Source organism: Musa acuminata, chromosome BXJ3-11 (assembly GCF_036884655.1).
Source record: "Musa acuminata AAA Group cultivar baxijiao chromosome BXJ3-11, Cavendish_Baxijiao_AAA, whole genome shotgun sequence".
NCBI classification, from domain to species: domain Eukaryota; kingdom Viridiplantae; phylum Streptophyta; class Magnoliopsida; order Zingiberales; family Musaceae; genus Musa; species Musa acuminata.
In genome coordinates, this window is record NC_088359.1 from 10,055,926 (window position 1) to 10,069,615 (window position 13,690).

General features: G+C 36.9%; 1 protein-coding gene across 6 annotated transcripts in view; it reads left to right on the forward strand.

The window, feature by feature from the left end:
- The window catches only part of LOC103971247 (helicase and polymerase-containing protein TEBICHI), a 37,871-nt gene extending 24,807 nt beyond the window's left edge, over positions 1-13,064 (forward strand). For 3 of the 6 annotated variants that reach the window (XM_065174453.1, XM_018820714.2, XM_018820715.2), the window contains 14 exons: positions 1,066-1,287; positions 2,066-2,284; positions 2,388-2,505; positions 3,833-4,872; positions 6,740-6,937; positions 7,038-7,297; positions 9,911-10,100; positions 10,171-10,284; positions 10,362-10,714; positions 11,427-11,535; positions 11,606-11,746; positions 12,106-12,202; positions 12,283-12,381; positions 12,541-12,679. In XM_065174453.1, the coding sequence (XP_065030525.1) occupies positions 1,066-1,287; positions 2,066-2,284; positions 2,388-2,505; positions 3,833-4,872; positions 6,740-6,937; positions 7,038-7,297; positions 9,911-10,100; positions 10,171-10,284; positions 10,362-10,714; positions 11,427-11,535; positions 11,606-11,746; positions 12,106-12,202; positions 12,283-12,365 (3,144 nt within the window). In that variant the 3' untranslated portion in view covers positions 12,366-12,381; positions 12,541-12,679. Of the gene's footprint in view, positions 1-1,065; positions 1,288-2,065; positions 2,285-2,387; positions 2,506-3,832; positions 4,873-6,739; positions 6,938-7,037; positions 7,298-9,910; positions 10,101-10,170; positions 10,285-10,361; positions 10,715-11,426; positions 11,536-11,605; positions 11,747-12,105; positions 12,203-12,282; positions 12,382-12,540; positions 12,756-12,845 lie in introns of those variants that run through there. The other 3 variants (XM_009385224.3, XM_009385226.3, XM_009385225.3) reach the window with 2 other exon arrangements.
- The last annotated feature ends 626 nt before the right edge of the window (positions 13,065-13,690 follow it).

The window sequence follows — 13,690 nt, forward strand, 5'->3', positions numbered from 1 at the left end:
TGATACCGCTCGTACTGGACGGTATGTACCGATCCGCCAGCAGACTGATACACGGACCGCTCGCTATCGGGCGGTACCGTTGATCTAGCCCTGTATCGGACATTACAGGGTTGTATTGGGCAGTAAGGTTAATATTTCAACCGTTACTGCTCGAAACAGGTCGGTAACGGTCGATTTCAATTGTCGCCGCCCGCTACTGGACGGTATCAGCCTGGTTGCAACAAGGGAAGAAGAAGCGTCAAGGGAGAAGAGAGAGAAAGTGCTCGAAGAAGAGGGAGAAGAATCGAGAGAATCTCGACGCTTCCCGATCCGACATCGCCCTCCCTCGACGATCCCAGTCCAAGAGGTAATGGAGAGGTGGTGGCTCGGCTTCTTCGTTGCCATGTTCTTTGCCGAAGGTTGGAGACGCTTGCAGTCGTCGCTGCGTTCTTCAGAGATGTTTGCGGCCTTCGACGTCTTCATCGAACACTGCAGATGAGGAGAAGACACGGTCTTCTCCTCATCCGACGCGACAAGGAGACGAAAAGGACGCAACATCGTCGAGGCAGCATACGCCTCCTTTTTCTTTATATATATATATATATATATATATATATATATATATATATATATATATATATATATATATATATATATATATATATATATATATATATATATATATATGTATACCGAGCAGTACACTCTGATGTATCGCTCGGTACACTCATACCGTACCATATTGAAAAAAGTTCGAAACGTCGGTACGGTATGAAATTAAGAACCTTGGATGTGATGCCTTGGAATTTTCAATGTTGGAATTCTTAACATTTTTAATGTAGTTGCTGAAAGTTGGGATCCTTGTGCTGTTTCTCTATGGTATCACCTTGAACATTTTTTACAGTTTATTTTATGCTAGACAACTTTGCAATAGCTGTAATTTGTTGGCAGATATTCGAGCTATTAGTTTGTAACAACTGTACAGCTTTCTTTTGACATTCAGTTTTCCCTTCTGTCTTTTCAATTACTGCTAGCCCATGCTGCTTTTATATCCCTCTGATTTTCTCCAAAATCTGATAAATGCAGTCGGTTGGCAATCGAGTGGGTGTAACAGAACCCTTCTTGATGCGCATGGCTCATGGTGCACCGATGCCTGTTCAAAATAGATTGAGAGGAAAAAAGAGTGGTTTGAATGAAAAGTTTCAAACTCGAAATTCGGAAGTTGACAATGGAATGTTATCCAATGAACAAACTCTACGTGTATCAAAACGTTTTTATGTTGCATTGATGTTATCAAGGCTTGTACAGGTGAGTTGATTTTCATCATATTCCGGGAATTTTTTTGTTTAACTTAAGAGCTATAGTTTTGTTATAATTAATCATTTTTGTTATAACTGTGATAAAAAAGAGCAGAGACCTTTCTGATGATGAGATCATCTTCACGCATGAAGATGGTTGCCAAGGAATAAATGTTGAAATGAAGGACAACCTTGGATGTGAATGTTAAATTTTCCACTGCTTATATGATGCTTGATAAGATCATTTGTTCTTGTGCCATAATTTGTTAGTTCTGTTGTTGCATACCATCCTGTTGCCATCACTACATGTTGAAGGATATTTTCTGAAATTTTTGGCTAATAATTAATCATATAAGAAATGTTGATAGGCTAACTTTTTATCCATAATTATTGCCAGTCTGTCGCATTTGTATTGAGAAATTTCGAACAAGTGGCTGTTTCACAGTACATATGACTCATCAAAGTTGCATTTGATGGTTCATCTTTGGCTTGGTGGCTGGTTGCTTGCATTGTTGTTGGAATCACATGAAGTGGATATTCATGTGTGTATGTATGTGATTTTGATGCCTCAAACTAATCTTTATCTTTAATATGCAGCTGCTTACTTTATAATTTTTGGTTCATTATGTTCGGGCTGTTTTCATTAACTTTGTCATAGTTGACTACATTGTTTCTTTCCTTGTAGAAGATTTCCAGGCTTTTCTGTATAAAATGAGTTGTCTACAACTCTGCATGATTATATTTTCAGATTGCTTCTGTGAATTACTTATAAATCTGCCTTTATGCAGGAGGTCCCTGTTTCTGATGTTTGTGAAGCCTTCAGAGTTGCTAGAGGCATGCTTCAAGCTTTACAGGAAAGTGCTGGCAGATTTGCCTTGATGGTGTCTGTATTCTGTGAGAGGCTTGGCTGGCATGATTTACAAGGGCTTGTTGCTAAGTTCCAGAATCGTGTTTCATTTGGAGTGAGGGCAGAGATTGTTGAACTTACTACAATACCACATGTTAAAGTACTACGACTCAAACTTCTACTCTGAATAGTGTTGTTCTTTGTACTTTATGTTATGTGAAAAACCATTTTCATATTTCTTGTTATTTCCCATCCTTGGAAAGGGTTCAAGAGCACGGGCACTTTATAAGGCTGGTCTGCGGACTCCTCTAGCCATTGCTGAAGCATCAGTTACTGAGATTGTTAAAGCTATGTTTGATAGTTCTGCATGGACTCACCAAGGTGATTTCTTGTTTTATGTGATCTTCCTCCAAATTCTTATCATTTCATGGCAGTTGACCTCTAATATTATGAGTACCCACATTTATTCTTGGTCTGAGTAAAGAAAACTAACTTTAATATTTTGAGTACCCACACTTATTCTTGGCCTTTTGTAAAGAAAACTAAGCTAAATATAATTAAGTTTAACAGTCGTTGTCTCTAACTTGTGCTTGCCTAGCTTTGTTTGAAGTCAATGAGAAAGTTTGCTATGTTGCTTTTCCTTTTCTTCGCCAATTTACTTATAAATTCTTCCATTCTTTGGGCGACCAAATAGTTTGCTCTAAATTCAAATAAAATTTACACACAAATAACTGATTGCTGGTGTTGGCACCATATAAATTATATTTTCTCTCCTGCTAAAGACGTTGTCCTTGTATTACCATAGAATTTTTATAACAAGATCATCTGATAGTTGTGGTCTAAGTATAGACTGTTTTTCGCCCTTAAAAAAAAATTGTAATGGTTATAATTTTTTGCATCTTTTTCTAAAAACAGAACATGGAAAAATATTCAAAAGAATTTGTTTTCATCTATAATTGCTGTTATGGCATATGATGTTGCAGAAAGGGTCTGTACACCAAGTGTGGAGGTAATTGTTGAGAAGTTCAAAACATGGACTAGAGGTTATTTAAAACTCGTACAGGTAAATTGATTCTGCATTGTCAATGATGTGTTTCCTTGGGTTAAAAGCTTGAAGCTTCCTGTGATAGGAGAGGTGCAGTGCTGCAGGCTTTTTAGGCTTGTGGCATAGCATGTTCCTGCTTGTTGGAGGAAGATGTTATATGGCAAGGAATTTGGACCAGTAGTTAACATAAAGTAGATGGATCCAACTTGTAAGCAAAGGATGTACGCTTTACATTTTGATTTATTAATGACTATATGTGAATTTGTAGTCATCAATGAAACTCAATGATCAGTTTAATTTTGATGCTTAATTTGCCAATACTATGTGATGTTTTCAGACTATATAGTGAAACAGTAATATAATTCATGTCACTATCATGAGTATCACTGTGTGAAATATTCCAATTCTTTAGAAATTTGGCAAATTTTGTAATCATGCTTGGTACAGTGCATGATTATCGAGCTCAGCGGCGGCAAAAGAAAAACATAAGTGACCCAAATGGCTAGGATATTGGAGCTTCTTCTTCTTGTTGATTGGTTCTATTCATATTAATATATAATTTTACTACTTTTTTCTTGATCATGTTTTTATGCTAGTTTTCCAATTAATACCTTTTGGTGTGAACTTTTCGTGATAATATTATGTTTTTGGAATGTACGTTAGATGATTCAAAGCTTCGACGCATGCAGTTTGGTGTAGCCAAGAAGATAAAGAATAGTGCACGAAAAATTGTTCTTGACCAAGCAGAGGAATCAAGACTTGCTGCATTTTCTGCTTTAAAGTCACTTGGAGTTCATGTGCCCCAGTTTTCACGACCCTTGCTTTCTGATATAGTCGAGTCCCCTGGAGGTGGTAAAATGCCCTGTTTCGGAGAAGATCCTAGCAAAGATGTTCAGCCTGCTGAAAGTCTACTTGCAGATCATAAAATTGTCAACTCTGATAGTGCTTCTCCTATAGGTAACAGAGAAATTTTAGTTGAGACAATGAAGGCTGCTGGAGAAACAAGTTCAGCAATACCAATGCAGTATAATGGTAATGATACCGATGTTGGGAGCTTGATCAAGAGGGAAACAGCTAACCATGCTAATGCTGCTATAGAGATGAGAGTCGAGTGTAACCCTGGACCTGGAGATAAGGATGGTTTAAATGGGAATACCAGCAATAAGAAATCTGAAGGTCCTATTAGTGCAAGCAGTTTTCCTGGTGGATTTGACTGCTTCCTGGATAAGTGGGCTTCAGTTAATGAATTCTGTTTTGATCTTCATTTCTTAAAACGACCAAACTCGCAATCTTCTGTCTTTTATGAAGTTTTTGGCTTGGCCGTTTGTTGGGATAAATCACCAGTTTACTATTGCAATTTATCTAAAGATCTGGCTGCCTGCAGTAATTTAGATAAATTTGACATATGGGAGCTTGCAAGAAGCAGATGGAACAGGATTACTAAAATCATGGGGCAAGATGGTGTTAGGAAGACAACTTGGAACTTAAAAATACAGATTCAGGCTTTAAAATTTCCTTGTGCTTCTGTCCAGAAAATTGGGTGGCTCAATGGTGACTATATAAAATGGGACGATATTAAGATAATTGATGACTCATTTATTTTATTACCATCTGTGTCTGTGCATAATGGAGTTGATCTATGCTTGGTGTCATGGATTCTTTGGCCTGATGAGGAAAGCAAATCAACTCCAAACCTCGAGAAGGTAGTTTTAATAAATTCATGATCCATTTAGTTTAATGATGTCAATTGTATTATATGTATTATATTGAATATTGAATTTATGTTCCATGTTTTATTTTCATGTGGGAACATTTTGCTTGAACATTTGACATAGGGTTCCAGTTAGCTCTTTGTTAGGCTAATTTGTGATGTTGTTTTCAACAATGCTGTAATTTTCAGATGCATTATTATTATTTGTTTCAGTTGTTAGTTGGTAGAGTTCGATATATATATATATATAGGATGGTTTAAAATAATTGTTTAGTGGCTAAAACTCTACCAATTGAATTTTAGTTGTGTCAGGGCCTTGATATGTGTGTGTGTGTGTGTGTGTGTGTATATATATATATATATATATATATATATATATATAGGATGGTTTAAAAAAAATTGTTTAGTGGCTAAAACTCTACCAATTGAATTTTAGATGGGCAAGGGCCTTGATATGTCTGTCATATTTGTCTTTAATGCCTTTTGTACCCTTTCATATCCCAGTTAGGGACTGGTGCTTCACCCTTTACGTTGCCAAAGGTATGCTTATATATCGAATCAACAGCTTATACTATGAATCTTGGACAGGGCATGAGACATGCACATGACACAATGATTTTTTAGAAAGTAAGGCATGACGTGTAGACATGGCATTTAATTACACCTGTTGCATATAGGATACTTAATCTGCTATTTAGGTAATTATTTTAATCTTCCAGATTGTATGAAACTAAGCTTGCTGAGGAAAAGGATTTATATAGCTGGCTCAAAATGGTTTGGATATTACAGCTTGTTAATTCAGAAACACATATGTAATGTATACCAACCATGCAAAAATACTTAATTGATGTTGGAGACTGTCTATATCATATTATGTCAAATTCCCAAATTATGTACATATTGCCTGTTGTCTGGTTGCCTTTTTAGATGGTATGAGCATTGCATATGTATTTGGTGATCCACATAGTCTAATGTGTTTCAAAGTATCCAATATAGATTCTGCATTCTGTAACTTGTCTCATTAATATTGGTTTGTATGGGACCATGCTGGTTGTCACATTCCACTGTTGCACACTATCTACATGGCAAAATGCTACAAAAACTTGTACTTATTGTGCTAAGATATTGACATCTTTGTTCACATGTCCTAAGGCTGTAAGGACCTGATTTGTCTCCACATTGTTCCATGAGAGATAGAAGTTGAGATATTAACTTACTGCTAACATTATTTTTTAAAATTTAACTTGCACATTCCTTAGGACATATAATAGTGTCCTACATAATAATGTCTGTTTTTTTGTTTTTATCATGTTTTAGTTTTTCTATGTTAGTCTCTTGCATTTTACTCCTTTTTCTTTTCTTTAGTGGGCTTATTCTTCTAATCATTTCATTTGCTGAGAATGTCAAGGTTGATGGCACATGCGGTTATGTGTATTGCGTCATTTGATCATTCAATCTTACATGATGTTCCTATCACCATTGGATTTGGGGAGGGTTAGATGTACAATCTGACAGTTGCATTCAGAGAAGTTGGTTTACTTGAACCCATGCCAAGTTTTATATGGACTTGTAGTGCCAGAACCAATGTTTGCTGCTAGTCCTCTTATAGAACTTTCAAGTTTACCATTAGAGATTTAGAAAATTTTCTTTATTTGTTTCATACTTCATATGTATGCTTTGGCTTTCTGCCTAGTGTTTCTAGATCTTCTTAGATTTAGACCACCTATTAGTCACAGAAGTTTTTATTTGGACTTCATCTTTTGGTTTATACACCAGCAATGAGAATGTTTATTGGAAACTCTGAACTTTTCAAGTAACATTTGACAACTGGAAATGTGTTGTTTCATGCCATTATATAGGTGGTCAAAAGACGGTTATCTAATGAGGCTGCTGCAGCTGCTAATCGGGATGGTAGGTGGAGAAATCAAATGCGTAAAGCAGCACATAATGGTTGTTGCCGCCGTGTGGCACAAGTACGTGCTTTAGGTTCTGTTTTATGGAAACTTCTGGTTGCAGAGGGACTTGTTGAAGTGCTTATGAAGATCGAGAATCCATTGGTATTCTTTATTGATTTTTAAGCTCTCACAGAATAATTAGTCATTGCATTGTTTGTACCACATCTGATTTCTTACCCTATTTTTTCACAAATCATTGTAGGTTGCAGTCCTTGCTGACATGGAACATTGGGGCATGGCTGTTGACATGGAGGCATGCCTTCGTGAGAGGCATGTGTTAATGAGAAAGTTGAAGGAGCTGGAGAAGGAAGCTTACAAACTTGCCGGGATGGCCTTCTCACTTTATACTGCTGCAGATATTGCAAATGTCCTATATACACATTTAAAGTTGCCTATTCCTCAGGGACGTAATAAGGGAAAACTACATCCTAGCACAGATAAGCATTCTTTAGATCAGTTAAGGTATCTACTTTGCTATATGTTATCTCTTTTTTTTGTTTTCTTTTTGAGAAGGAACGATAATTTCAATAAAACTCAAACTTCTCGTAGAACATGGATAAAGGCATTACATGCCCATCAAAATTGTCCTCCCAAAAAGCTATAGAATTAGTCACCTTTCCCCAGTTCACTAGTCTATGCGCTGAATCATTATAGATTCACTGTATATGTTAGAATTTAACAACGTCGACCTCCTTGGCTAGCCGTATGTTCTTTTGCTACATATGTTGATAAGACACTTACGTAAGTTTCAAGTTTTACAAAATATTATGGTAAGAAAAGATCAATTGACAGAATTAGTTTAGGTCCAATTGAAAATTCTGGATTCATCAGTCATTATAGATGAAGACTACGTGTGACATAGGTAGAAAATTTTGATTCATCCATTGTGACACTGACCGATCCTATGATGCGGAATCAACAGATTCATTGTGGAATTTGTGAGTTGAATTAAGTAATACTAAAAGTAAGTAAATTGTAGATTCTGTAGGTGCCAAGGCAGCTGCTTGTGATCATTTACAAAGTCGATTCATTCAAGAGAGTCTGTACAAACAACTACATTCCTCTATCCTTGAAGTTTTGCCTTGTTCAAGGCTGCCAAAATGGCCCTGCCCTCAGCCTGCCTTGGGACTTGCACCATACAGCCCACACAACCAGTAGTAGACCATCCTTGGTTTTGATTATGTATCCCAAACCTGCATCATTAGAAGAATAAGATCCATCACATAGTATTACAAAATCACGCATCTTCTCTTGAGGAGAATCTTTGCCTCTATATATCTGAACATTCCCTCTGGATATTACTCAGGAAGTTGATAGTGGCTGACACTATTTTCTGTTTATCCAGTTTCCTAAGCATAGAATGTAAATTGGTCTGGTGGTTACGATAATGACATTCATTTCTGTTTATCTACAGTTGCCATATGGAGTTTGCAATAACTGTCCTGGATAAGATCGTCTCCTCTCTTACATTGCCATGTTGTCCCTCCAACCATTTCCCATCCAGTTGCCAGAATCATTGAAGTTCAATTAAAAGTGATCTCAGGTGGTCATGTTCCATAATAAGCAAGCATAGCAACAGGTGGAAAACAAAAATGAATTGAGGATTCTTGCACACCAGTCATAAGGACCTGTGAGTCTATGACTTTGGTGATGTAGTCGGAAGTATGCAATCTATTCCACAGCATTTTCCATAAAAAAAATTTTAATTTTGAGATAAACATTTAATTGCCATAGCGCCTTCCAGTCGGACCACAGTAGCATTCTTATATGGTACTCCATCTCTCATGGTGTACATTCTTAATTGACGCCTCACCACTTGGAGTAAGTCCATATCCAGTCATCACTGGGGATTTGGTTTTTTTCGTTGCTGTTTCCTTTTTAACATGTAAACAAGAGATGAACGCCACTGTGAGAACTTAGATCATGGTTTCAGAGAACAAGCTTGTATCTTTAGTGTCCACTGTTTGATTAGGAAGATCTTTTTTTTTTAATTTTCACTACCATTAAAATCATTAAAAAACATTTAATATAAATTTCTAGATTTTTTTCTGGGCCAATAGGAATTTTGTAAGACACAAACCTTTGTATTTTATTCTCATGTTCCTACCTTCTAGAAGTAGATTTTCGTGGGATAAGGGAGCCACCCTTGTGGGAACCAGTACAACAGTCACATTGAACCCAATTGTCTCTGACATAGCTAGTATGTTCTAAATCTTACAATTGTCAGGTGTTGTGTTGTGCAACAAGCACAATGAACGTAGGTCACATTTGACTTGCACAACAGAGTTGCTTCCTCAACTGTTGTTAGCAATCATAATGGTCCAATTTCTCCCTACTGGATGATACAGGACCCGGGAGGGATTGACCTAGTGGTTGAAGTGGAGGATTTCCATCATTATCTAATGGAATACTCCTATATTAATTACTTTATAGATCGATCATTAGCTCTTTCGGACTAGAACCCTGAAATAAATTATTGGATGGTTGTTGATGTCTAGATAATGTCTCTTTGCCTGATCAGCGGTCCTGAACTGCCATGACAATCAGTGGCTGGAATTAGTAGTCGATACAACATTATTCCCTCAAGCAATTATGCTGGCAGGCAGTGAACTTTGTTGTCAAACTTTTATCATAGTCGCAATGTCAATGATGGTGGCCCTGTATATTGTATCTTTAGGGTAGAGGAATTTTTTAGCATGTTCCTACTTTGATGATCCCATGGCACCACTAGTGGTGTTGGTACTAGTTGCATCTTCCTTGTCAGAAAACCAACTTGGAATGGATTCAGAAATGCTGTCATAGAATATTTTGTTCCATCATGGATGATGAATTGAATATTTTTATTTTGATATTTTATTGTTTTATTATTAACATATGTTACTTCAATTATTGTTCTAATGGGCATGAACAGCATTTGCAGACCCTGCATTTTGTCATGTGATGATTTTCATCACACGACAATGCAGGCATCAACAATTGATTTGACATGTTTTTGACACTTATGCCTGTAATAATGACACTTAATGTTCTTGATTCAATATATGGTTTTTCTGAGTGCTCAAGTGTCAATGGTAGGGGTCAACATCCTATCATTTCGGTAATTAAGGAACACAGAACCCTGTCGAAGCTCTTGAATAGTACACTTGGATCAATTTGTTCAAGGGCTCAGCTGTGTGTGAAGTCCCAAAAGTACAAAATACAAGGACATTGGCTCCAGACCTCGACAGCAACAGGACGCCTTTCTATGGAGGAACCAAATCTTCAGGTTTCTTCTGTTTTTCCTTATCTGCCATAAAATTGAATAATTGACTGACCTTTTAAATCTGATTTTGTAGTGTGTTCAACATATGGTAGTTTTTACGACCCATCGAGTTGATCAAAACAGCTCAAGCTCATCAGAATGTGATCATCATCTTATCAATGCTCGTGACATCTTTGTTCCTACTCAAGTAATGCTTCTTTTTGAAATCATGTTCTGTATAGATCTGACTTGTCTGGCATCATTAACAGTGGCATTTGGTTGCAGGATAACTGGTTGCTGCTAACAGCTGACTACTCCCAGATAGAACTACGAATAATGGCACATTTTTCAAAAGATTTAGCACTAATTGAACTTTTAAGTAAGCCAGATGGTGATGTTTTTACAATGATAGCTTCAAGATGGACTTGTAAGCCAGAGTCTGCAATTAATTCTGAGGAGAGAGACTACACTAAAAGGTTGATATACGGTATCCTGTATGGTATGGGAGCTAACACTCTTGGAGAACAACTTCAATGCAGCCCCGAAGAAGCTGCAGAGAAAATACAAAGCTTTAAAAACTCATTTCCTGGTGTTTCTGCTTGGCTTTCTGAAGCAGTTGCATCTTGCCGGCAGAAAGGGTTGGTTCATCTTCAAATACTTGATGTGTGCATCTCTATTTCTTTGCCTTTATCTTACATATTGGTAATGTTTCTACAATTAATTACGTGAAACATCAACTTTGTTGTAGTTTGAGCTTTCAAATTTTGATTATTTTAGGTTACAAAAGTGGTGGCCTTTCTGTACATACTTCATAATATAATAATCAATATGTATCATCTTGAATGTGCAATCTATCATGAATAAAGTGGAATTTCACAGTCAATAGTTAAGGTTCATATTAATGGTGGCCTTAATCATCTTGGACTTTATATCCAGCTGATGATTTTCGGCATGTGGTGTTAGTATTTCAGCCTAAAGAAAATGATAGCAACTAGTAAGGGATTTGTTTAATCTTGGCGACAGTTTGAATCTCTATGACATGCCTTGATTTGTGTACCTTCTTGAATTTCTTGTTTGAAATTCATGTTTATCAACTTATTGATTTGAGAATACGCATTTCATCATGGTTACCCTTTCAATTACTTCTTGATCAGTGCTTTTCAATTTTTGGAATGAGGAGATGCCTGATCTACTTTAACTATCTACTCTTTTTCGTTATTTCCCCTTTTCAATCAAACAGTTCAGCTAATAGAGTGTTTGCTCTTGTTACTGTCTTTGTGAATTATGGCTTGCGTCATGCTTGTTTTTTGTATTTCCACTGACAATTTACACTACCATACTATGATGCAGATATGTCGAAACATTGATGGGCAGGAAACGTTTTCTATCAAAAATAAAGTTTGGAAATAGCAAAGAGAAGGCTAAAGCTCAAAGACAAGCTGTAAACTCCATTTGTCAGGTGGCTAGGAATTTTTAAACTTATCTCTGGGTTCTCCATGTTTCAATGTTATTGAATGTTCATTTTTCAGGGATCTGCTGCAGACATAATTAAGATGGCTATGATAAACATTCATTCTGTAATTGTTGATGGGCGATCAAATGGTAATCTGAACAATGATCTTGCAGTGAAACTCTCAAATGTCAAAGGCCGTTGTCGTATAATTTTGCAGGTTGTTATCATCAGATCATACTGAAATTTCTTCAATATTCTCCTTGAAGAACTTAAAATGAAAATGATGTTGGCATCGCCATTTACTCTACGCATTACACAATTTGCTCAACAAGTTAATATTGTTGTGGCTACTTTGTTGTTTGCTTTCCATCAACAATATAAGTTCTGGATTAAAAATAAATCAATTGATTGCTTTCTTTGTTGGGCAATTCCTTACCGTGTTGTATATTTTAGTTAAGGACTGTCGAAGTATTTAGATTTATATAATAAGTTTGACATCAAACAACAAAGTGACATATTTATATAATAACTTTGACATCTAGGTTGATGAATATTGTTCTTGTTCTGGCTGTATAGGTACATGATGAATTGGTATTGGAGGTTGACCCAGGTATCATCAAGGAAGCAGGGATTTTGCTTCAAATGAACATGGAGAATGCTACGTCACTTCTGGGTACCTCTCATCAAAACATTAGGGATGCTTGAAGTGCCTCGTGTTTTTTTTTTCGCTAAGTGATTTATTGGTTGTTCCAGTGCCTTTGCGTGTCAAACTAATGGTTGGAAAAGCATGGGGTTCCCTGGAGCCTTTCAGGGTCGAACCTTCAAACTCTCACTGAAGAAATCAATATTCAGGTATTGGATTTTTTTTAAAGAAATTTTTAAGAGCATATTACTTGAATTCTTGCAGTCAGCGCCCTCATTGTTCAGTTTTTTTGTCTGGCTCTGAAGCTCAAGATATGGCCCATAACAGATTTGCAATAGTCATGTTTCAATACTTGTGGATCTTATTAGGTGCTTGGTTCATCACACAGACACCACAGGAGCGGTTACCGTTGCTTGCAGACCATTGGGTAAGCAGACATTGTATCATGCAGCTATAGGTGCAGGTCATAGAAACTCTGCCTATGATTTAGGAGCTGCGGTTCCTATGAGCCACTGAACGCATTGAGAAGCCAAGTACAACCATAAATTCATCACAATCAATAGAGAGCAGAAAAAGGAAATAGGTGCAGTTATATTGGTTCCTTTTGACAGCATACAAACTCATAACTGATTCTTTTCCAGATTTTCTAACATGGGTTTTGTGCTTTTACCAGTTATATGACTTGGTCTGCATTCAGCTGGAGCTGGTCATTACATTGGTGATGGAAGTGCAAATCTTTGGACCATGAGCTATTTAACAAAACCAACAAATTAGGTAAGGAGCAAATGTTGTAGCCGATCGATTCTCATTATGACTAGCACATATGTTGGATTGAAGAAAGACTTCTGAAGCGTAAATTAAAATAATTCAGTTGGGAATTTGTCAAGCCTAAGTATAGTGTGTTAGATATGTGTGTGTTTTTTTTTGTTGGCTTTAGATGTGTACTTTATAATTTTTTGTTGGATTAGTGTTCTTGTACTTTAGCAAGTGTAGCATAATGAATGTACCGTAAATGCAATCATTGTAACAATTTTGCGAGGAGAAAAGATTCAAGAATCCCCTGCATTCGTTTAGGATGTTAGGTTCTTTTGTATTGGTCTATATACCATCTGCTAAAATTGGATTAGCGGGCTTGTTAATGGGGTTTAGCAAGGGCAAATAGGGAATTTGCATTTGGTTTGTGATGTAAAGCCGATATAATTCAGAAGCAAACAGGATGACATTGGACGTGTTGCGCCATTCACGTCAGCAACAAAAATGATATTCTTCCACACAAGTTGATGACCCAAACCAACATTTTGGATAAATTGTGTATGTGTCGTGACGTTCAACAGAGTTTTCTATTCAATGAGCCCTGCAAAACGAGGATGATTAATGTGGTCGTGAAACCTGATCCCTGTTGTTTGCGAACTGATGCTGTCGATCCTGCAGGCGAGCAGAAGCCACTTCTGATAGTGTTGGGTTGGCTTGGATTCGCTGGTTTTAGAAAACCGTGGTTGACGTCTTCCTGTCATGGCA